Here is a 25,448-nt window from a genome sequence, read left to right on the forward strand (position 1 = left end):
AGTTAATAAATATTTTGTTGAGTGAATTTTTTTCGCTTGCAATGTCATATGATATCAAGATTGCTTATAAACAAAAATCATCTTCATAAATTATTAGCATTAATTATATTACATTATAATAACGTTTATTGTAAAATACCAAATTCCATCACAGCTCATAATTATTTTTTATATTTTTAAATATTAAAAACGTTAATTTATTTAGTGAATTTAATTATTATCATGTATTATAGCTATAGAGTTATAAAAAGTGTCAAAAGAAAATTATTTTTGCTTTTTATTTTAAATAAATATTTGTTAACAGTTAACAAATATTTATTAACATTTAATAAATAATTTATTCACTGATAATAAATATTTATTAAATCCTATGATGTTAAAAAATCATTTATTAACAGATAATAAAGCTTATTAAATATAAAAAAAATCCTTTTATCAGTGTAAAAACACGCTTTTTATAGAAAACTAAAAAATAAAACTGATTTAAAAATAGTGTAAAAAATTTCAATAAATATAAATTAATAATAGGTTGTGTAAATAAGAAAAAAATGTATTTTACTGTAAAAAAGTGTGGGGTGCATGGTGTCAATAGTTATAAATATTTTATTGACAGATATGAGTAGAAGGATTATCATTTTGATAATATCTTAAAAAGCACCCCAGGCTTTTTTTTTTAATAAAATACATTTTTTTCTTATTTACACTATTATTAATTTATATTTATTAAAATTTTTCACACTATTTTTTAATCAGATTTATTTTCTATTTTTTAGTTTGGTTTTCTACAAAAAGTGTGTTTTTTAAAACTATTTTTTGTTTTGTTGAATTAAAAATTCTCTTTGGTATTCAAAAATTTCCTAATATTAGATAAATCGGTTAAAAATAAATAATGGTTGGAATTTAAAATTAACTTCAATTCTTGCCTTATCTACTATAAATGAAAAATATATAAATCAACAAAAATCTTATTTTGCAAATTGAAAAATGGAATAATTTTATTAAATTAGTGTACTGTCATCGGTCCTCGATAAATCTACAAAAATTGAACGAAAACTGGCCGTTTAAAGTGAGACAAAATCACGCCCAAAGGAGTCAGTTACAAATATTCATACATACAGGTGAAGCTAACTAATAATAAAATAATAATAAAGTGCGTGTAATAATAAAAAGAGATTTTTAAATTCATTTTTTCATAAATATTACTGACAATAAATTGCTTGGTTAAAAATTAATTATCGTATCAATATTTTAACAAGTATCAATGAAAATATTTTTATGTACATTTTAAAAAAAATTTGATACTTATTTTGTACAACAGTATTGTCGTCTAATAAGATATTTATATAAATACAGTCTTATTTGAGGAACAATCATTTATAAAATTATTCAATTATTACTAATTACTGTTTATTAATAAATATTAATTATTTTTTCTAAAATACTTATCAATTTTCAAAAGTATTTGGATCACTGCTTTAAATATTAATTCTCAGGATGATGGGAATCAAATAAAAGATGTCCATCCCTATCTTTAATACGAATTCGTCCGTTGGCATATCGCGTTTCTTGCGTTCCATCATTGTAAACAAATTTAACCGTTCCATCTGGATATTCACGTCGCTAAAAAAAATCATACAGTTAATTTAAAATCATACAATTAATTTTTTTTAGGTAGATTTCTATAGAAATATAACTATTGTAGCCGGTCTCATGTTGTAATTTTAAGAAAATTTTATCATAATATGTTTTATTTTATCGAGTAATGTCGAAAAATGGCATTGGCTCAAAAGTTTATATATGTATTTATATATATATATATATATATATATATATATATATATATATATATATATATATGTGATATAACGCGCCATGTCAGCAGGATTGCGCCCACAGTTCTCAACCGATCTTTATGAAATTTTGTGGGCTTATTCTGTGGATCAATACCAAGATCAAGTTCAAAGATGAGCAAAATCGGCCGGTTAGTTTACGAGTTGTGGGTGTTTGAAATTTTTTTTCATTTTCAAAAAATTTTGAATTTTGTATTTTTTTTTTAAAATCTATCAAATTTATCTTAAATTTCATTTAATAAACTTCAATTTAAACTATTATTTGTCTAGTTTTGATGATTTTTTTAATTAATTCCGTGAATTTGAAAATTTTCAAAAATTTTTCAATGAACGTATTTCAGCCCTTTTTCTTTAAATAATTTTTAAGCCATAAAAGATAGCTTGAATTTATCAACTTTATGTCAAAATTCACATAATTATCTTCGATTTGAGCTATTATTCGTTACCTTTTGATACTTTTTTCAATTTATTTCGGAGTTTGGAAAATTAAAAAAAAATCAAAAATAAATTAATTTTTAGCTATTATCATCAAATGACTTTCGTCTGTTACAAATCCTATTTTTTAGGAAGATGTCTTTGAATATCTATTGGTTGTAGTCGGTCTCATATCATTATTTGCAAAAATATAATAAAAAATAAATTTTAGGACATTTTTGCCTTTTAATAACGTGTTTTTTTTTCAATATTCAAACAAGAAATCTACCTATCCATGTCGGGTATGGCCGAATGGCGTTTTTTTAAATACACATTTGAATATTTTATTTATTTTTGACTTTCTTTAATGATACCTTGTGGTCAGCAGTGTGTATTTCACGTTGTCCATTCGGGAGTGAAAGTATTTTATCACCATTTGGAAATGTTTCAGCAATAGTGCCGTCAGGTAGTGCCCATTTAGTAATACCATCCGGTTGCATCAGCCGAATTGATCCATCCGGAAACGAGACTTCGATTGTACCATCCTTAGTTCTCCTCTCTTGCTGACCGCTGGAATTTCATTAATTTATAATTAAATTGACAATCTTAATGTATATTAAAATCACTAATTAAATAGACAGAGTTGAAAGCCAATGTATTTTTAAATAAGCTATTCTGTCTGGAATTGATTAAAAAATTTTTTTAATTATTTACAATTTTTTATTCAAATTATTTTAATTAATTACTAGGTCTGCAGTCACTACGCGACTGCTAAGATTTATGGATTATAAATAAAAAAATTTTGACTTAATACTTTTTAAATGAATTTTAAAAATAATAGTGCTATTACAGGGTCAATTATTAATAATTTAATAGACAAATTTGACGGAATAAATTTATAGGACCAACAAACTATTAAAAACTCCTCCAAAAACTTGACATAAAAAATTGACTACTAAAAAATATATAAAACCAAAAGGTACTAATTCTTACCAAGACCTCTCTAATGATACTAAATTTAACTATAAAAATTTCTTTAAAAATAATAATATACTCGTCACAAAATTTTCCTTACTCTCTCAATTACTTAAATTATAAATGACTACCGCTGAAAAAATATCAAAATCGATTTACCACAAAGATAAACTCGTTGCAAAATTTTTCTTAGTCTCTTAATTACCTAAATTAATTTTTGACATGTAACCGCATTCACGTTTACAAAAATAAGTAAATAAATAAACAAATTTCGAATCTATTTATAAATTTAGGTCAAGATCTTTCCAATGACAAAAAACTTCTTTTGAAATATAGGAGCATTGTTGGGATAAGAAATTAATTTGTTGAAAATTTTCAACAATTTTATTTCTTAGCTGAAGAAATCAAAAATTTTCTTACAGCAACTATTTTGTTGAAAAAATATTTTATAATTCAACTTAAATCATAGTTTAATTTTCTTTAATTTATGTTAGTTAATTTTAAATAATCTTTTTTTATGTATATTGCCGATAGGCGTATGTTGATTAATAAATAAATAAATTTATCATTTATAGAGCTTACTGTCTCTTCTTGAAACTGAAAAACCATTTTCAGTTTCAGGAGTAAAAAAATTTTTTTTTTGATTTTCGTTCATAAAAAAACGTTCGGAACTTCAGGTACACCCAAATGTTAAATAATAGTTTCACAAGACAAGTTATCCTCAAATAACAGCCTCATATACGCAAAGTTTGATATAAACAAATAGCAAATAAATCAATCAAAGACAAATTACGTAAAAATTAAGTAATAAAAAAAAATCACAATGACAGAACATTCAAATATTTTGAAATTTCCCGTTTTAATCGCCCTATTGAATATAATTACTGGTGCCGTTCACAGAACATCTGTTTCATCATAATCAAGCATCCAGAAATCAAATTTTATAATAACTATTTCTTAAAATGAATAATTCGACGTTTATAACATCGACATTTTGACCATTATTTGTTATTTTTTCAAAGTTAAGATTGCAATTGAACTATTTTCAGGCAATGTATAGTACAACTCACTTATTTGTTGTTATGTACGTTACTTAATTAAAAGAATATCATTCCGTGAAATCTACCTTCCATTTCAGGTTTGGCCGAATGGCGTTTTTTAGATATATTTTCTTTTTTAACTTTAAAAAATTGTATAGTTGAGGTTTTACGTGGCTACTACCACAGAAAGTTTTTTTTTTCACATTTTTAAACTACGAATATGTTCTTTTGTAAACTGGCCGAAAAAAAATTATACGCTCTTTCACATTTAGATCACCAAAATTTCGAATTCTTAAAAGTAAAAGGGCGTATAATTAAAGACATACGCCCTTTTACTTTTGTAATTATTTTTTTTTCAATTTTAAGCGCAGAATGTGTCTATTACTCGATTGGCAATAAAAAAAAAAATTTTGCGCCCTTTTACCTTTGCAAATTGTTATAAGTCCTTTTACCTTTAGGCACGCAAATTCATAATTTGATTATTCAAATTTAAATTTGTAGATAAGCATTCTGACGATAGTTTATTGGTAGGAGTATTGAATTGACTTTAATAGTACTTTGATATTAAATTAATAGACGACAAATATACTATTTTTCTCAGTGTAATTAAAATAAAATTGCAAGTATCAATAACTAGGCCAGTGTCAATAACTAGGTCTTTTACCTTATATAGATTAAATTTTTCTCTTAGAAAAAAAAAAATACTTACTCAGGAAACTCCATAATTTCAAAACCATCAGGAAAGGTAGTCTGCCAAGTTTTAGTAGCAGCATAAAAATACTTAACACAACCATCCGGAAGAGTTTCCCTTACATCTCCATTGTAATAGATCATTTTCGAGGTATTGCTATGCGGAAAAACCTTCTTAACATTTCCATTAGGATACCAGTACTCCAAATGCCCATCAGGATGCAGAACTTCCCTGACACTTTGCTTGGTAGGCACAGAAATTTTCTCCTGACCCGTCAAATTAGACACACAACTAAGTTGAAACGAACTCGGACAGGGCATCACACTATCCGTTGGTCTAGGTAGCGGAATTTTTTCCACCCTCGGTGAAATATCCGATTCATTGCCATCAACAAACTTCGTCTGATTAATCCGCCTGTCTGCGACATAAGTGGGCGTTTGTTTTCCTTGTAGAAGTCCATTAACTTCCGGACTTCTTCTAGCTTCCTTTAAATAGCTAACTGGAACTCTCAAGGGACTTTCCTGTTGAACTTGTCTAGATTCCTGGACATCATTACCTTCAGAAGCAGGTTGTGAATACTGAATTGTTACTGGATTTATCACTTCACGAACAAACTGTTGATAAGATCCATGAGGCAGTTGCAGATCTTCACTAATTAATCTCGGAATTCGTTTGTTAATATCATTTTTTTCAACAGTACTTTTTAACTGTAAACTTGTTTGCGTAGCTTGTGTAGAAAAATTATTAGAATTATTCAAAAAATTATCTTGAACTGTTTTATTTTTTCTGTAAGTTGGCGTCAATATTTTTGGCTTTTCCGGATTTTTAACAATATTTTCAGGAATATTTTCAATATCTTCATAATACTCACCCGAATTTTTATAAACCTCACGTTTCTTCAAAACATCTTCAGCAGGTAATTGATGAATTAAATTTCTATCAGAATTAGAACTTAAAATTTTATCCGGACTTTTAACAATATTCTCAGGAATATTTTCAATATCTTCATAATATTCCCCCGCAGCTTCTTTAATTAAATTTTTATAAAGCTCACGTTTCTTCAAAACATCAGCTGCAGGTGGTTCAATTAAATTTCTATTAGAATTACAATTTAAAATTCTATCCGGTGAATATTTAACACGCTCCAGTTCTTGATCTTTTTCCCGCAAATTTTCCACCTGATCATCAAAAGTAATTTTCTTCTCCGTCTTATTAGATTGCCCAGAAGAATTCTTCACTTGCAACACTACAGAAGAAGGTTTCTTCAATCTACTCTGCCGGCTTTCTTGAAACTTAGAAATTTCCTGCTTCAATTTTCCATTCTCCATCTGCAAAACTCTAATTTGACTGCGTTGTCTAGCCTGCTCAGTTAACCAAAGATTCTCCTTTTCACTAAAATCATCCCTAAGCTCCGCAAGCTGATCCTTGAGCCTTTCAATTTCCTGTCTATCTTGTTTCGCCTGAATACTTTTTTCCCTCGCATCTTTAAGCCTATTTTCAAGAGCAGCTTTCTCACGAATCATCCGTCTTTTTTCCTCCTGAATATTATTCTCAGCCTCCAATTGATCTCTCCTTAAATTATCCTCCTTCTCCTTCAACTCTTTCTCCCAATCACGTCGCTCTTGGTCCAATTTTTGACGCTTTTCCGACAAAGCCGCATTTTCTTTTCTAAAAATTTCTATCTCTCGCTCTAACTCTAATAATCTATTTTTTAAAAGCTCTGACTTTAAAATAAGCTCCTTTTTCTCTTCTAAATTATTATAGTCTTCATTTTTTTGAACTAAATTATTAAATCTTTCATTTTTTTCATATAAATTATCAAATTCTTCATTATTTTCACCTAAATTATCAAATTCTTCATTTTTTGCATTCCAATTCTTCAAATTATCTACAGAATTTTTTATTTCTGTAATAGTATCATCTTTTTCATCAACAGTGCTTTCTGTTTCATTAAAAATAGATTGTTCATCATCGGTACTCTCATAAACTCTCTCTTTATCTCTATCAACTCTATTATTAACCAAATTATGCTGCTGAATTTCCTTAAAATTTCTTTCCGTCAAAATTTCAACCTCTGAAGATTCAACACTAGAATCATCAGTCCAATTTTTATCATCAACAAAAGAATCCCTTGAAATAGTCGAAGTATCAGTTAACCCAATCATTTTATATTCATTATATTCCGAAAATCTAACATGCATACTTCCATCATCATCAACTCCGTCATTAATTTGATCCCTCAAATTTTTATCCTCAACTTTGAACCTTTGACTATCTCCATAATTTTTTTCCGACTCGCTATCACTTTCTATCCCTATCTTTTCTATTTTTTCTCTACCATCATAATTACCCTCCCCTTCCAATTGCTTACTGAGGTACCTTCTTTTCGTAAAATTATTCTTTGATAATTTAGGAGTACTAGAAACATTATTATCAATAGAACTTTCATTAACAAAAGGCTTGGAAGAATTTCTCTTAGATTTATTATCCACAATAGCTTTTTCAAGCTTGTTAGATTTTAATGAATGTACAAGCTCCTCAATTTCATCATCAATAATTCTACTTTTCTTTTCTTGCGACCCTTGCTTCCTCATAACTAAATTCTTTCTAATACTTTTCAATTTAAGCGGAGTAGATTGTTGTAAAAAAGCAACAACTGCGCTAGATGTTGAACAGAAGCTTGAATTTTCGGCTTTTTCTTCCAAAAATTCAAACATTTTTGTTTCTAATTTTGAAGAATCAAGATCTGATTCTTCAGCGGGTATTTTTACATCACTTATTTTTTGGACCGGAAAAGATTTTGAATTTTTAGGAGGAATAATTGGAGAATTTTTCATTAAAGGTGAAATTGATCTTTGAATTATATTTTTTGGCAACGGAATATTTTTTAAATTAAGTTTCTGCTGCGCAACTTTAGGAAGCGGATAACTACGCCGTGAAATTCCGCTATTTTTATTAATTTTAGTTATTTTTTCTTTCGGCTTTTGATTAATTACTTTAACAGCAGATGATCTACTTTTTACAATAGGAGGGAGAGATTTAGCACGAGTTCTAGTAACTTTTTCAATATTCGGAGTTTTATTCATTCTAAAACGCGCTAATCCTTCACCTTTGCGTAAAAAAGGCTGTTTTTTAATAATTTTCTGAGCTTTTGACCCAGAATTGTCTCCTAGCGCGTCAGAATCTTTTAATTTTTCTTCTAACAAAGTTTTAAAGTCTTTTTTAGGAGAAGGTAATGGTATATCATCAATACGCATGTTTTCAGTGGAAAATCTTTTTGGAAAAGGCTTAACTCCTTCTACTGATAAATTAAAATTATCTTCTTCAATTTCTTTTTCTGTTTTTTCAGAAAATTCGTCAGAAGATGAAGATTGTGTTGAATTTATTACACCCGGTTGTTTTATTTCGGTAATATGAAAGGATTTATATTGAGAAGACTCGTCAAAAGCGTCTGATTTGTCGCCAGTGCTTGGAATCTCTTCCAGAGATTCTAAATGCTCCTGAATTTTTGTTAAAGACATCTCATCCGTCAGAGTTACGTCTACGTCATCAATAGATAAACCCAAAGATTCATACATACGTTTTTGCTCGATGTTTAATAAGTCGCGTTGTTCCTGTTGTTGTTTTAATAAACGGTCTTGCTGGTCTAGTTGCCACTTACGTAATTCCTGGAGCCGCTCTACTATTGACGCCTCCACTGACATTTCTTAACCTCAATTTTAATTTAATTATTTTAAATCTGGGAATTTAAATCTGGAGGCTGAAAAATATTTATATTTTTAAATAGTGTTTTTGGTTTTGTTTAATAATTAATTGTTATTTAATATTGGGTTGTTTTATAAGTTGTGGGTAATTATTTAAGTTTAATTATCGCTTACCACAGGTGGTGACAATCTTGGATGGATAATTAATTTGGATAGTTTTTAAATACACAGGTGAAATTTAATTTTAGTGAATTTAACAATGACATTATTTATTGTTTATATATATTACTTTTGGCGGTAAAAGGCACTGTGTTGATGTATAGAGAGACAAAATTTTGAAAAAAAACGCTTCGCTCTTCGATATATAATTAAATCCAAGCAAAAACAGTTTCACTTAACCCTTCAGCACTCTCGCAAAACGATTTACTATCATTACTCGCGGGATGAGAAAAACTCTCACGCCTTATTTGCGAAATTTGAATTATAAAGTCAACTAGATCCAGACTAACAACATTCGTCTTAATAAATTACTAGAACTTCGTTCGTTTAAGATATTAAATGTAATTTAAAATAATTAATTTTAGAAATTTTAAAATTCGAGTTAAAATATAATCTTAAATAAAAAGAAAAATCTAAAGCTATATTAATAGAATCTTTCAAAGTTACAAAGTCTCAATAAATTAAAAAACATAACAACGACTAATTTATACGCCAAAATGAATGAACAGACGCTCCATACTCATTTTCGGAGCCGAAAAATGTAAATAATTTTATAATTAGATTAGAAATTTTTTTAATTAATTTTAAATTAATTAATTTTTGAAAATTAATTTTAATTTTAATTTACAAGCATGTATGGAAAAGTCTCAAATTTCATGATTGTAAGGGTGGATTCCATCTAAGAAAAATCTTACTCAAAAATATTTTGGATGAGTAATTTTCGGCCGAATCATTATTCGGATAGATGAGTATTCGGATGAACAAATACGTCGAGAACCAACCCTTTTTCAAAATCTGCTCTCAAATTAATTTTGGCGTCTTGAGGAATATAAGATTTATATTTACGTTTAAGATCTTAAACGAACGATAACCCGGTGTTTTTTATAATTTACAAAATTGATTTTCGGCTGTTATTCTCATTTAAGCTAATGTATTTTATAAACTTTTCGAATGTAGCGGAATTTTTAAATTTTCTAGCAGTCTTAATAATTTGGAATGATTTACGATCATGACTGGATGAGAAAAACTCTCAACCTTATGTGGAGTTAAGGGTTGCAGTCAATTAGTCAGACTAACAACATTCCGAATTAATAAATTACTAGAACTTAGAAAGTAAATATTAAATGTAATTTAAAATAATTAATTTTACAAATTTTTAAAATTCCAGAAAAATATAATCTTAAATAAAGAAAAATCTAAAGCTATATTAATAGAATCTTTCAAAGTTACAAAGTCTCCAATAAATTAAAAACATAACAACGAAAATTTATACGCCAAAATGAATGAACAGACGAACACTCATTTTAGCCGAAAAATGTAAATAATTTTTATAATTAGATTAGAAATTTTTTTAAATTAATTTTAAATTAATTAATTTTTGAAAATTAATTTTATTTTAATTTACAAGCATGTATGGAAAACACTCAAATTTCATGATTGTAAAGGTGGACCATCTAAGAAAAATTTCCAATTTTTTGGATGAGTAATTTTCGGCCGAATCATTATTCGGATAGATGAGTATTCGGATGAATATACGTCGGAACAACCCTTTTTCGAAATCAAATTAATTTTAACTCTTGAGGAATATAAGATTTATATTTACTTTTATTCGATAACCCGGTGTTTTATAATTTACAAAATTGTTTTTCGGCTGTTATTCTATTTAAGCTAATGTATTTTATAAACTTTGAATGTAGCGGAATTTTAAATTTTCTAGAGTTTTAATAATTTGGAAGGTTGTCGATCTGACTAGTTGACCGCAACCCGTGGAAGCGCACGCATGCTTATAGTCCCTTTAATTTAAAAAATCTTAAATAAAATAAATTTCTTAAAACAAAAAAAAATTGACTTATTTAAAAATAATATTTAATAATAATACATCCAAACACAAATGCACTCTTACGGGAACCTCCGAACTGTATCGATCAGACCCGATTTTTTAAATTCTCACCTCCCTACTTTACTATTGCGATGAGAAAATATCTCACAGAGTTAATAAAATTTATTTTATTTTTTTATAGTATAGAACAATTAAAATAATAATATTGCAATCTGAAATAATATTAATTTTTTGACAGATAGAAAAAAAATCACATAGTCATTCCATTTGAAATTTGAAAGAAAATTTGAGTTATTGATGAGCGTGAGAGAAAATCTCATAGCGAGAGTGCTGAAGGGTTAAAAAAAATCGCGCCAAGTCCACGTTCATAAGACTATTAAGGTAGTTGTAGCGTGATAGGCATTTCAACAGAAAATTATAAAATTTTTTTTATTGAAAGATAAATATATTAATAATTCACTACCAAAATTTCAGATCAATTGACCACACCGTTTTTAAGTAATTAATTTTCGAAATTGCATCTTTTACACGTAGAAGTATAGAGAGATGGTAAAGTTAGTATGAAATCTTCCGTATCACTCGAGCGGGCCAAAGATTTCATACTAACTTTACCATCTCTCTATACCTCTACCCTGATAGCCAAGTTGGCCGCAACTTTCTGTCAATCTACTGCCGCAACTTGTCACCAACTTGGCGGCAACTCTTGGAAAGTAACTCGGTTGGTGTCAACTTGTTCACCAAGTTGTCGGCAAAGTTGCTCTGAAACTTTTTTCACACCAAGTTGACGATAAGTTTCTCAAGAAATTTGGCGACATATTGCGAGCGATAGATTGGTCTCTTTTTTCTCAGAAACTTGTAGCCAACTTGGCGCCAACAGTTACAAATTCGGAAGTTGACCGCAAGTTGTCGCTAAGTTGGTGGCAACTATCTGACACCAACTTGGTTGGTCTGAAACTGTGGCTATCAGGGTTAAGAGTGGTTGATAGTTGATTTTCAAACGAGTTTTGCTCATGAATAAGATAAAATTTTTGAAAACGCTTCGCTCTTCGATATATAATTAAATCCAAGTAAAAACAGTTTCACTGTAAAAAATCGCACCAAGTCCACGTTCATAAGACTATTAAGAAAAAATTTTATTTCTTTACAAAAAAGATATAAAATAAAAATTAAAAAATCCAAGTAACCGGATATGGTTGTATATGATTTTCGAAAAATTAAAAAAAAATTTTGTTGTAAATTTAAAAATTAAAGAAAGAATTTTGGAACGTATTTAGTGTGCGTGGTTACAAAATAGTTCACTTTTATGAAATTCCTAAAGATCTATCTACTAGGACTTTAAAAAAAATTAAAGTTCACAATGATGCACACCAAGTAATGTTCCAAAATTGTTTCTTTTAATTTGTAAATTTACAAAAAAATTTTTTTTAATGTCCAAAATCATATACAACCATATCGGTTACTTGATTTTTAATTTTTATTTTATATCTTTTTGTAAAGAAATAAAATTTTTTCCTTATAGTCTTATGAACGTGGACTTGGCGTGATTTTTTTACAGTGAAACTGTTTTGTTCGGATTTCAGTATTTTTGTAATTATAATAAAATTGACAATTTTAATTTAACAGCCGAGACCAGCGATTGCAGTTTCACTCGGCTTAGCGAAACGAATGGAAATTTTGAAACCTTTTTAGAGATAATAGATAATTTAATAAACTATTTCACCACAAAAGCGTTTTTTTCAAAAATTTCATTCGTTTCATGAAACCAATCGAAACTGCAATTTTTTTGCAATTTTTGCCTCTTCTTTGGGGTTTTGCATTTACTCATAATTTTGAGGGTGTGCGCGCAAAAATGACTTCAGATTCAAATTCAGCACGTTAAAATACATAAAGATAGGTAGGTCCGGTCAAAAGTACAGACCACTTTTTTTTTGTGGGCCGGTGTAATTTTTATGATTTTTACTGAAATAAACAAAATTGTGCCTATAAAAGTTAAGAAAAAAATGTATGACATAAAAAAATATAAAAAGTCTATGAGTATTATATCCAGAACAAATTTTAATTTCGGTTTGTAGTTATTTAAATTGTTAACTATGTAATACAGACTTTGTTTAAAAATTATACAATTTTACACCTACCATTTCAATAATTAATAGTTTTATGAATTAATGAATATACTGCCCAATAGTAGTAATTTGGTGAATAAAAGTATTCACAGAGTAAAATATCTTCAACATCAAAAAATATTTTAACACCGGAAAAAAATATTTACACCGGCAGCGGTGTTATTTTAACACCGCTTCCGGTGTTGGAATTTAACACCGCAAATTTTAACACCTACACCGCTTTGGACTTACCCCGGTTTTTTTACAGTGTACTTTAATTATCTATATTATTGAGGGAATAAGAAAACTTTTGTGTTTAGGATAGTTATGATAAAATCAGTTTTTTAGTGAAATTTAGTATAATTGCAAAGGTCAGTTTGAATTTGTGCCTTTTCAAGGTTTTATATCATTCTTAACGATAGTCAATTTATTATGATTTTTTAGGCGGCATTCGAAAATTATCTCTAGATATATAAATAAGAAATGACCTTGTAACTTGTGAATTATTGACATTTTTAAAGATATAAGCTCATCCCAATGTTACACTTATCGAGAGCTTTCACTTGAGTACCTACATCAATTTTTCATATGTTTTATATATTTATATATTTCACAAATACCATATATATAAAAATTGCCATGTGGGTACTTAAATGAAAGGTCTCGATGAGTGTAACATCGGGATGAGCTTATATCTTTAAAAAGATCAATAATTAAGAAATGACATTGCATCTTGTTATCTAATGATAATTTTAAAGATATAAGCTCATTCCGATGTCACACTCACCGAGACCTTTCATTTGAGTACCCACATCAATTTTTTATATATTTATATATATTATATATATGTATATATGATAAATATATCAAAATGCATGTGGGTACTCAAATAAAAGCTCTTGATGAGTGTAACATCGGGATGAGCTTATATTTTTAAAAATGTCAATAATTAAGAAATGACATTGCATCTTGTTATCTAATGATAATTTTAAAGATATAAGCTCATTCCGATGTCACACTCACCGAGACCTTTCATTTGAGTACCCACATCAATTTTTTATATATTTATATATATTATATATATGTATATATGATAAATATATCAAAATGCATGTGGGTACTCAAATAAAAGCTCTTGATGAGTGTAACATCGGGATGAGCTTATATTTTTAAAAATGTCAATAATTAAGAAATGACATTGCATCTTGTTATCTAATGATAATTTTAATGATATAAGCTCATTCCGATGTTACACTCACCGAGACCTTTCATTTGAGTACCCACATCAATTTTTTTATATATTTTATATATTTATATATATTATAAATATGTATATATGAAATATATATCAAAATGCATGTGGGTACTCAAATGAAAGCTCTTGATGAATGTAACATCGGGATGAGCGTGTATCTTTAAAAACTTCAATATTTAAGAAAATACAGTGCAATTTAACAAGAGTCATTATCTAATGAAACAAAATTTCTATAATAAAGCAATTATAAAAAAAAAAATATTTTTTAATATTTGCGTTTGTAATTCTTTTAAATTTCTAGATGTAAAATTTTGTATTAAAATGTTATCATTAGAGTTCAATTATAAAAATATGAAAAAATTATCAGATATCTTTAAATTACAGATCTTGTATTTTCAATATCAAAACATCAAAAGTTTGGATTGTAAAATTTTCAAAAAGCAAAGCAGATGCAGTGGTTTGATAAATTTTTAGTAACTTAGTGATCTTCACGACATAATTTTATCCAAAACTGAAAAAATGATTTGCTGAAATCAAGAGAAAAATTCTTGAACCAAGAAAAGAATTTTAAAGAGTTTTATAGTCTTGAATAATAACGCTAAATTTTTTATTCAAGTAAAATTTGATTAATTTTTTAGTTTAAGAATTTTAAAGCAAATAAATAAGATCAAATTATTCAAAATTATTTACTTGATTCAAGTAAATTTTTTTTTCTTCAAGTGTGAATTGAAATTTTTTTTCACAGTCAAAAAAAAAATTATGGACTTGAAAATTATCACAGAAAAAAAAAGATTTAAAATTTTTTCGAAAAGACTCAGCTTTACTAATTGAATCTTATTTTTGAAAACTGTAATTCTTTTAATAGAATTTTTATCTTTCCGCTATAAAAATCTCAGTTAAATTAAGTGTCTTATGTAAAGTATCTTTTTTTTTTATGAGTTGTTGGTTTTCTTTATGTTTCTTATGTCTTAATATTTCTCCTATACATTATATTTTATGAGGAAATTAAACACCTATAGATGTTACAGTATCAACCGCCAAGCTTTTAGACTTTGAATTTAAAAATTAATGATCTGGGAAAGAAGTAATATATTTAAAATAATATATGTAAAAAGTATAAAAATATTTAAATTTACAATTTTTTTTAATAAAAAGAGAGAAATATTTAGCAAAACTTTGATCCTGATAATTGAATTTTAGTAGTTTGTATTATCAACAATTAATATAATGCGCATGAATTTTTTTTAATTAATATATATATAGTCGATTAGTCAATACACCCAATTTTTTCATAATACACTATTTACCTAAAAATTAAGTTTTGTTTTTATACATGATACGATTAAATGTCGTAGCTCTTTAAATTGTTACATAATAATTTATTTACTTTAGACGTAGATAAAAAAAAAACAGTGAGATTTTTTCGCACTAACATAAAAATTAAAAAACGATAATCCACATAATCAAGATTATTTTTATGGTTTGTAAACAGGAATCTTAATTTTATTAGTGTTTATATTAATTATCAAAATCTCTACTTCAAACTTGATGGAAAAATTTTTTAACGCTCTACAATTAAATTATTCACTTAAACTCAGATTTTTATTCTTTAAAATTTCCAATAAAATAATCGACTTTATTTTTAAAAGGTGAGAAAAAAAATTTTTTAAACTCTTTTTATTTATTGTTTATCTATCAAAATTTTAGGTCCTAAAGCCTTAGCTCCCTAAGGGCCTTAAAAAATGAATACAAGAGATAAATTACCACTTTTTAGTTTACTAAAATTGAGAAAAAAAGTTCATTTGAAAAAAACGAGTAATGTTGTAATAAGAAAGTAATTTGTTGATAATTTTCTATAATTGCACGACTCATGATACGAAGCATCAGAGAGTTTTTTACGATCAACAAATTTTTTTCGCTTTATTTCAGCAACTATTTTTAGTAGATTTTATAAAAATCTAACTATTGCAGCCGTCCTCATGGCGCAACTTTTGAAAAATTATATTATATATATGTATATATGAAAAATATATCAAAAATGCATGTGGGTACTCAAATGAAAGCTCTTGATGAGTGTAACATTAGGATGAGCTTATATCTTAAAAAATGTAAATAATAAAGCAATGACGTTGTATTTTGTCCACTGATGATATTTTTAACGATATAAGCTCATCCTGATGTTACACTCATCGAGACCTTTCATTTGAGTACACACGTCAATTTTTTATATATTTATATATATATTACATATATGTATATATGAAAAATATATAAAAAATGCATGTGGGTACTCAAATGAAAGCTTTTGACGAGTGTAACATCGGGATGAGCTTATATTTTTAAAAATGTCAATAATTAAGAAATAACATTGCTATCTTGTCAACTATTGACATTTTTAGTAGATTTTATAAAAATCTAACTATTGCAGCCGTCCTCATGGCGCAACTTTTGAAAAATTATATTATATATATGTATATATGAAAAATATATCAAAAATGCATGTGGGTACTCAAATGAAAGCTCTTGATGAGTGTCACATTAGGATGAGCTTATATCTTAAAAAATGTAAATAATAAAGCAATGACGTTGTATTTTGTCCACTGATGATATTTTTAACGATATAAGCTCATCCTAGGGTTACACTCATCGAGACCTTCCATTTGAGTACCCACATCAATTTTTTATATATTTATATATATATTACATATATGTATATATGAAAAATATATAAAAAATGCATGTGGGTACTCAAATGAAAGCTTTTGACGAGTGTAACATCGGGATGAGCTTATATTTTTAAAAATGTCAATAATTAAGAAATAACATTGCTATCTTATCAACTATTGACATTTTCAGTAGATTTTATAAAAATCTAACTATTGCAGCCGTCCTCATGGCGCAACTTTTGAAAAATTTAGCCATTTTTGACTTAGTTTGTCGAGCTGAGTCAGAAAATATATATAGTTCAAAAGTTTATATATGTATGTATTTATATATATATTTATATATATATATATATATATATATATATATATATATATATATATATATATATATTTATATATATATATATATTTATACGATATAACGCGGCTTGTCAGCACGATAGCGTTTTCAATTTATGACCGATTCTTCTCAAACTCAGCATGCTTTATCTATCGATCAAGACCAAGGTTAAGTTCGAAGATGAGCTTAATCGGGCGAATAATTTGGAAATGACAGGATTTTGAAATTTTGAAAATCGTAAAAATTGATGTTTTTACTACTTCAACTTGGTATAATTACTGAACTAGACAAAATATTGAAATTCGGTAAAATGCATCGTAAAGCTCTTTTAATAAGCTTCAATTTTCACTTCTTAAAAATGGTAGTAGCCTCAATATTACTCCTTTTAGAGTTCGTTTAATGAAACAGTTTTACTGTTGCAGCCGTTTTAGAATTATTGTCTACATCATAGCTTAGAAACAACTTTGGAACGTACTTGGTGTGCGTCATTGTGTACTTCAATTGTTTTTAAAAGTCCTAGTAGATAGATTTTAGGAATTTCATAAAAAGTGAAATTTTTCGTAACCACGCACACTAAATACGTTCCAAAATTGTTTCTTTTAATTTTTAAATTTACAACAAAATTTTTTTTAATTTCCGAAAATCATATACAACCATATCGGTTACTTGGATTTTTTAATTTTTTATTTTATATCTTTTTGTAAAGAAATAAAATTTTTTTTTCTTAACAGCCTTATGAACGTGGACTTGGCGTGATTTTCTTTACAGTGAAACTGTCTTTGTTCGGATTTTTAACCCTTTAGAGTCAGAGGACCTTGAAACGTCTACGCGTGAGAGTAGTGGGGAGAGCACAAATCCGTAGTAAGACCCAAGAGTGGGGTTTCAAGGTCAGACTCTAAAGGGCTAATACAAGAAACGTCAATATTTACAAAGTAAAATGGTAAATTTCAAACGCAACGCTAAAAATCAAACTGTAATTATTGACTTGCTTGGACTGGTAAAATGTATATTTTAAAAGTATAATTTTTACTGTTTCAAATGTTAAATTCTTCCAAAGTGAGACCCCCTTCTCTTTCATCTGAGTTCCCCTTCTCCTCATAATATCGACTATATATTGAAATGGCAATTTTTACTGTTTGAAACTGTAATTTTTTAAGATGAAAGAGTCGTTATTTACTATAGTGACAGCTACTAATCATTTATTTTGGATATTAAATTATAAATTATGGCTTTTATATTTTCTACATTAAGTTCTGTAATATTTATATTTTTGCCATCCCGATGTCCGCTTTACTGTTTGAAACTATAAAAATTAACCGGAATCTAAGTGAATATTACAGTTTACTTTTTTTCGTGTAACTTATTTCCAGTAGTGAATAACATCCAATACATTCAATACACACTGATAGAAGGATTTATTTGTATTAAAAAAATATTTGTTAATAGTTAACAAATCATTTATTAGAGACCATTTTTTAGTATCAAACAAATATTTCTTAGTATTTAAAATGATTTGTCTGTATTTAATAAATCAGATATTCATTTATTAAATATTAATAAATCTTTTTAAATACTAAGAAATATTTGTTAAGGACTAAAAAGTGGTCTCTAATAAATGATTTGTTAAATATTAACAAATATTTTTAACTATAAACAAATCCTTCTATCAGTGTATTTAATTAGATTTTATCTAAGTATCCAAATAATATCTTAATCTCCTTTTTTAATAAAATTTTAAACACATTCATACGACTCTTATTTTTAATTTCGTAAATTAATAATAATAATAATATAAATAAAAATAATATTCATGAAGTATGAATACGTTAGCTATGAAACCTGTAAAGATTGTAACTTGCGAAATAATTAATTAATTGAGTCAATTTTTTTTTCTTAATTCTTTGAAGGAATTATAGGTCTCCTACCGCGAATGCCTATGTAACTCAGTGTTGTTTAATTGCAATTAATAAAATCTGCAATTTTGTATTTTTTTAAAACAGCTGTTTTATATTTTTTCAAAATTATTATTTCATAATTAAACGCACATTAAAAGTCGTGTCCTCTTGGATTTTCCAAACTTTTTTATTTCTTAGCTGAAAAAATCAAAATTTCTATCACAGTATTCTTCTTATTGAAAAAAAGTTTCTGTGGAAAGAATTTTTATTTCTTCAGCTAAAAAAAAATTTTCAACAAATTAATTTCTTCTTTATTTATTTATTTTCTTTTTACACGACCCAACAGCCAAATGGCCAATAAAAGTGTCTCTGAATAATATTATACAAAGTTAAATACTGTATTGATTAACAATTTTTAAGTTAGACTAAATGCACAGTAAAAAATTTTGCGTCATTGCGTCAAAAAATTTTGTGTTAAAAATTTTTATGTTAAATATTTTACACTTTTTTGTGTTAATTTAACATTTTTCTGTGTTAATTTAACACAATTAATGTTAAATTTACACATAAAAGTGTTAAATATTTAACACAAAATTTTTTGACGCAATGACGCAAAGTTTTTTACTGTGTGCGTAATACAAGTAAGCGTATACAGTTGATAAAGTAAGTTTATAGGTAATAGTAAATTAAACTTGTAATAGTATAATGTTTAAAAAAATTGGAAGTATTGAATTACAAAGTTCTTCTATGATTATTAGAGACAGATAAGATTAACAACATTAACTAGTATGAGCAAAAATGATCTGAAATTATTTTAAGTTATCTAAAATTATCTAAGGGATATTAATTAACAACGAGGCAAGTACATTAGTGCTGCGGCAATGACCTTGATTAAAACCCAAGAGATCAAATGAATCACAATTTTCGGCGATATAATTACTAATATTTAAAATTCTAGACACACAGTAAAAAATATTGTGTATTTGCGTCAGAAACGGTCTGTGTTGAAAAATTGTGTGTTAATTTGACACTTTTTTTGTGTTACCTGAATTTTTTTTTTTTTTTTATTTTATTTCAATAAACAAACCCAACAGCCTAGGCCATTAACAGGGTTAATAATACAATCGTTAGTACATAAGAAAAATAAATTTTGATGTATAACAAGATGACTTATAGCTAGCATAGTGATTTCATTCATTTCCACTCATAAAAATTGCTGAGTAATTATTGCTTATTATTTATTAATTATTACCTATTAAAAATTACTTATTAACTATTAATTCATAATTGCACATCTTAATTTTAACATTAAAATAGTGTTGTTTTCACGATATCAACACTTTTTGTGTGTTACTAGATAAAATGACACAAAATTAGTGTTAATCATAACTTTGTCTCTTATAGCGTCAATAATTGGGGCTTTTACCTTATTCTAGCTGTAGGGTTATAAAAAGTGTCAAAAGAAAATTGCTATTTTTGCTTTTTATTTTAAATAAATATTTGTTAACAGTTAACAAATATTTATTAACCATTAATACGTATTTATTAACAGTTAATAAACTGTACTTAATAATCACTTATTAACTATTAATAAATATTTGTTAACTGTTAAAAAATATTTATTAACATTTAATAAATCGTATTTAATAAATAATTTATTAACTGTTAATAAATATTTATTAAATCCTATGATGTTAAAAAAATCATTTATTAACAGTTAATAAAGTTTATTAAATATAAACAAATCCTTCTATCGGTGTAGATCCTACACAGTAAAAAATATTGTGTATTTGCGTCAGAAACGGTCTGTGTTGAAAAATTGTGTGTTGATTTTTGTGTGTTAATTTGACACTTTTTTTTGTGTTACCTGAATTTTAACATTAAAATAGTGTTGTTTTCACGATATCAACACTTTTTGTGTGTTACTAGATAAAATGACACAAATTAGTGCTAAGCGGGAAATATTAACACTAAGTTTGTGTTGTTAGCGCGTTCTTTCTTCAGTTTACGCACCAAACGCATTGCATTACCGGACAGCTATTTAACCACGCGTGCGTATAAATTAAAGTGTTAAATATTGTGAAAAATAGTTTATTTAAATATATTTGATAAAAGTACCAGGTTGTTTTCAATAAAAAAAAGTAAATTTGATATTCATTAAAGTAAGTAAAAGTTTACTGTGTTTATAATCATATAAAATTCTCAACTAATCTCACTTTCCTATAATAAATTTGCTAAATAAAATATTATTTAACAATAAAATTTGTAATAGTTATTAAAAATGACAGACTTTGAACAATTTCTCTGTTAATTTAACAAATTCATAAAAAAAAATATCAAAAAATTTATTGATTTTATGTTTTTCTTTTGCAATTTTATTTTATATTTTCTGACACTAGTTTTATTTTTTATAAAGATGACTGATAGTTCACAACGAAATATTATGTTTATGTTTTGGTTACGCTACTGAACAAACATGTCAGACATTTGTCATCAATGTTTTAGATTTACCATACATTAAAAGCTGGGAATTGCACGAATTGGATGCCGAAAATTCTGTGATGATTACTAATTATTGTTATTAATTTATAAAAAATAAATTAAGCATTAAGTAAGTTTAAGATGAGTAAATCATATATTTAAGTTGAAGACTATTGGTACTAGACTCAAATTTAAAGAAATGAAATAAACTAATTTTCTTAATAACCATGAAAAATTTATTTATTTTAAAATAATTCCCTAACCTTTATATTCAAACTCAAATAATAAGTAAGTTAACACTTATTTTGTGTAAAATCAACACAATTTTAGTGTTAGATACAGTTGACACAAAATTACTGTTAATTTTGACACAATATTTGTGTTAAAAATTCAACACTATTTTTTGTGTTGAAAATTAACACTAAAATTGTGTTGACGGATTCTAACACTAGGATTGTGTTGGTTTTACACAAAATTTTGTACTGTGCAACGGCGACGCTAACATAATATTATTTCTTGCTTGTGGTGGACAGAATGGTAGGGCTGATCTAGTTTGGATCTGGGGAACAGAGATAGGAATTTGCTGCAAAAATCTGGGACATATAATGTCTCCCTTTAACAGACCTGCGAGCAGGAGAACAGAAGCACAAATTATTCTTTCCTCAAGACTTAAAATGTTAGCATCAACACACATAGCTAGGTAGTCAAATCCTCTTTGAAGATATGTGCAATATTTTTCGTACGAAAAGTACATCGCTTATTTTTTTCAAAAAAAAATTTTTTTTTCCAATTTAAAATCTGTTTAAATCGGCACACAAATATTTACTAAACGACTCTCCGGTAAATTTTTCACATAAAAATGAAAATTTCCCATCGTTAAATTATTTGATGGGAACTTGACACATTGGTGATGAAATACGTTTTCATGGTACCGGTAGTTCTTATTTTTATTTCCAAGAAATATCAAGATGGTCGATCCTCATTCTCATCATTTAATATATAAATTTTTTATTTGAAAGACCAAAAAATATATTTTAATGTCTGATGTAGTAAGCTTGCTCGAGTATAATGATCCCTCAGATTCCTCACTCAAGCTGAATCATAAAATAGTGGTTAGACCGGTGCAACATCAAACTTCTCCATCAAAAGAACAGCCGTTACAAAAAAAATAAAAAGGATAAAAAAGAACAAATATAAAATGACCGCTGCTGCATATATTCAAAGGCGGAGTTTACAAAGTTACCTTATCCAATCAGTGAGATCGCTTGATCATTAAAAAGATCCTGCTTATATTCTTTAACACACTTATTATTATATACATCTATATACTACATAAGTTAGGATCCGTCATTTTGCAGGAATATTTTTTTTTTCAATTTCAATATTCACTGTTTAAAATTTTCAGTAGGCGCTCATAAAAAATCCCTCAATACAACTTGATTAGAATTCAGAAAAGGTTCTTAAATTTTATAACACTTATTATTCAAAGTCCAGAAGAAAAATTATATATTTTCCATTCATTGTCATATCTTTTCTTCATGAATATATTTTCGGTCTGATTGATCATCCGTCTTTTGATTTGTAGCAGAGCAGAATTTTTTATTTTTTTTTTTAATGTATATTCTTTACTAGCTGTCAATTGTGTACTTTGCTGGGTTTGAGCTAAAATTTGTTTATGAGTAGAATGATTTTTTAAATTTACATCTGCATTTACCTTTAATTACATTTATAAGGACTTTTTTAAACGTGATTTTTTATTTGCACACTGATAGAAGGATTTGTTTATAGTTAAAAAGATTTGTTAATATTTAACAAATCATTTATTAGAAGCCATTTGTTAGTCCTTAATATTTAATAAATGAATATCAGATTTATTAAATACAAACAAATCATTTTAAATACTAAGAAATATTTGTTTAATACTAATAAGTGGTCGCTTATAAATGATTTGTTAACTATTGACAAATATTATTTAATACAAATAAATCCTTCTATCAGTGCAAGGATTTCATTTTTGTCGAAATGATTTATAAGTTGGTTTTAAAGGATGAAAATGATTTTTAGTTTTGTATATTGACATCTCTCTAATCTTAATCGAGATTTTATTGAGCTTAATGATTATGGAGTTAGTCAATCTACAATAGAATTATGGCAATTAACATAAATAGAACAACCTTGCAGTCACTATGTGACTGCCGTGACTCGTAAACTATAAAAAAGAAAATTTTGTTTTATTAAATAATGATTTTTGTTAAATTGCACTGTACTTTTTTAACTGTTGATGTTTTTAAAGATATAAGCTCATCCCGATGTTACATTCATCAAGAGCTTTCATTTGAGTACCCACATGCATTTTTGATATATTTTTCATATATACATATTTATAATATATATAAATATATAAAATATATGAAAAATTGATGTGGGTATTCAAATGAAAGATCTAGATGAGTGTAATGTCGGGGTGAACTTATATCTCTAAAGATGTCAATATTTCACAAGATATTTGTTAAATTGCACTGTACTTTCTTAATTATTGACGTTTTTAAAGATATAAGCTCACCCCGATGCTACACTCATCAAGAGCTTTCATTTGAGTACCCACATGCATTTTTAATATATTTTTCATATATACATATTTATAATATATATAAATATATAAAATATATGAAAAATTGATGTGGGTACTCAAATGAAAGGTCTTGGTAAGTATAACATCGGAATGAGCTTATATCTTTAAAAATGTCAATAGTTTACAAGATACGAGGTTATTTCTTAATTATTGATATTTTTAAAGATATCAGCTAATCCTGATGCTACACTCATCAAGAGCTTTCATTTGAGTACCCACTTGCATTTTGATATATTTTTCATATATACATATATATATATATATATATATATATATATATAATTATATGAAATATATAAAAAATTGATGTGGGTACTTAAATGAAAGGTCTTGATCTTTAAAAATGTCAATAGATACGAGGTTTAAATATGTATCTAGAAATAGATCATTTTCGAATGAAGCCTAAATACTTATTATCATCATAATTGACTATTGGTGATAATGAGTATTGATACCAAATTTAATCATAAAAACCCATTTTATCAATTAAATACACTGGCCACAAAATTTTGCTTATTCTCTTAATAGTATAGATAATAAAAAAAAAGATTTGTATTGAAGAAAGATAAAAGACCATTAGGTAAACATGATGATTTAGCTAAAAAACTTTTTTTCCAACCTCATGAACCAAAAAAAGGACTGAGAAAAATAAAGAAAAATTTTTTTTTTTGCGATAATTCTTAGGCTCCCAAAAATTTTTAGCCAAGAGATCTTAGAACTAGAATTTTCAAACTTCAAAATATTTTTTTTCGGATCCCTCTGCTATGACAGCTCATCAAAAGTCACCGAAAAATTTTGAAATTAATTTTGCCTCCTCAATTTTTGTAAGGACTATATTAAGATATATTTCCTAAAAAATTTTCGTCATTTAATTTTTTTTTTAATCCTTTATTAGTAGGTAGATTGATAAAAAATTAACTTGATTGAAGATACAAAATTTTAAAACAAAAAGCATGACTTAGCTATTTAGCTAGAAGAGTTAAGCTGTTCAAATTCATTCAAATAAATTTTTAAAAATCTAAAAAATTGTTCTTAATGCCAGTAAAATTTACGTCATTTGATAAATTTTCTACTTGTTTCTTTTTCTTCATTTTCTTCAAAATGATGTTCTTAGTTGAACATTTTTGCTTTTAAACCAAAGTAATTTTTTTTTAGCAGTGTACATAATTTTATGAAAAGAAATTTTCTTCATTATATTTTTGAAAATAATTATGCTGAAAAAAATCACATTTTAAAAATTTATCATCAAGAATAATTATAAATAAAGGGAAATTAAAGATGTAATCTAAAATTCTCTGAAAACTTTTGATATTACGAAAAAAAACTTTTTTTTAACAATATACC

The 25,448-nt window shown here is 26.7% G+C and overlaps 2 protein-coding genes across 3 annotated transcripts in view; one reads left to right on the forward strand and one right to left on the reverse strand.

Moving 5' to 3' along the window:
• Positions 1-24,019, forward strand: part of LOC123272059 — a 31,364-nt gene extending 7,345 nt beyond the window's left edge. The window contains exon 6 of the mRNA XM_044738678.1: positions 23,997-24,019. The gene's annotated coding sequence lies outside the window, so the exon portion shown is untranslated. The remainder of the gene's footprint in view (positions 1-23,996) is intronic.
• LOC123272056 (centromere protein J) lies at positions 1,409-9,016 on the reverse strand. 2 transcript variants are annotated; one of them, XM_044738671.1, is made up of 4 exons: positions 8,854-9,016; positions 4,989-8,733; positions 2,639-2,834; positions 1,409-1,620 (listed from the first exon to the last, which is right to left on the reverse strand). In XM_044738671.1, exons 2-4 carry the CDS (start codon positions 8,672-8,674, stop codon positions 1,483-1,485), a joined length of 4,020 nt encoding a protein of 1,339 aa, XP_044594606.1. In that variant the 5' UTR covers positions 8,675-8,733; positions 8,854-9,016; the 3' UTR covers positions 1,409-1,482. The 2 variants fall into 2 exon arrangements, with proteins under 2 accessions (XP_044594606.1, XP_044594605.1); XM_044738670.1 differs by having other exon boundaries at positions 4,989-8,730; positions 8,849-9,016.
• Positions 24,020-25,448: the final 1,429 nt, after the last annotated feature.

The sequence above is a fragment of the Cotesia glomerata genome, linkage group LG9 (genome assembly GCF_020080835.1).
Source record: "Cotesia glomerata isolate CgM1 linkage group LG9, MPM_Cglom_v2.3, whole genome shotgun sequence".
In the NCBI taxonomy this organism is placed as follows: domain Eukaryota; kingdom Metazoa; phylum Arthropoda; class Insecta; order Hymenoptera; family Braconidae; genus Cotesia; species Cotesia glomerata.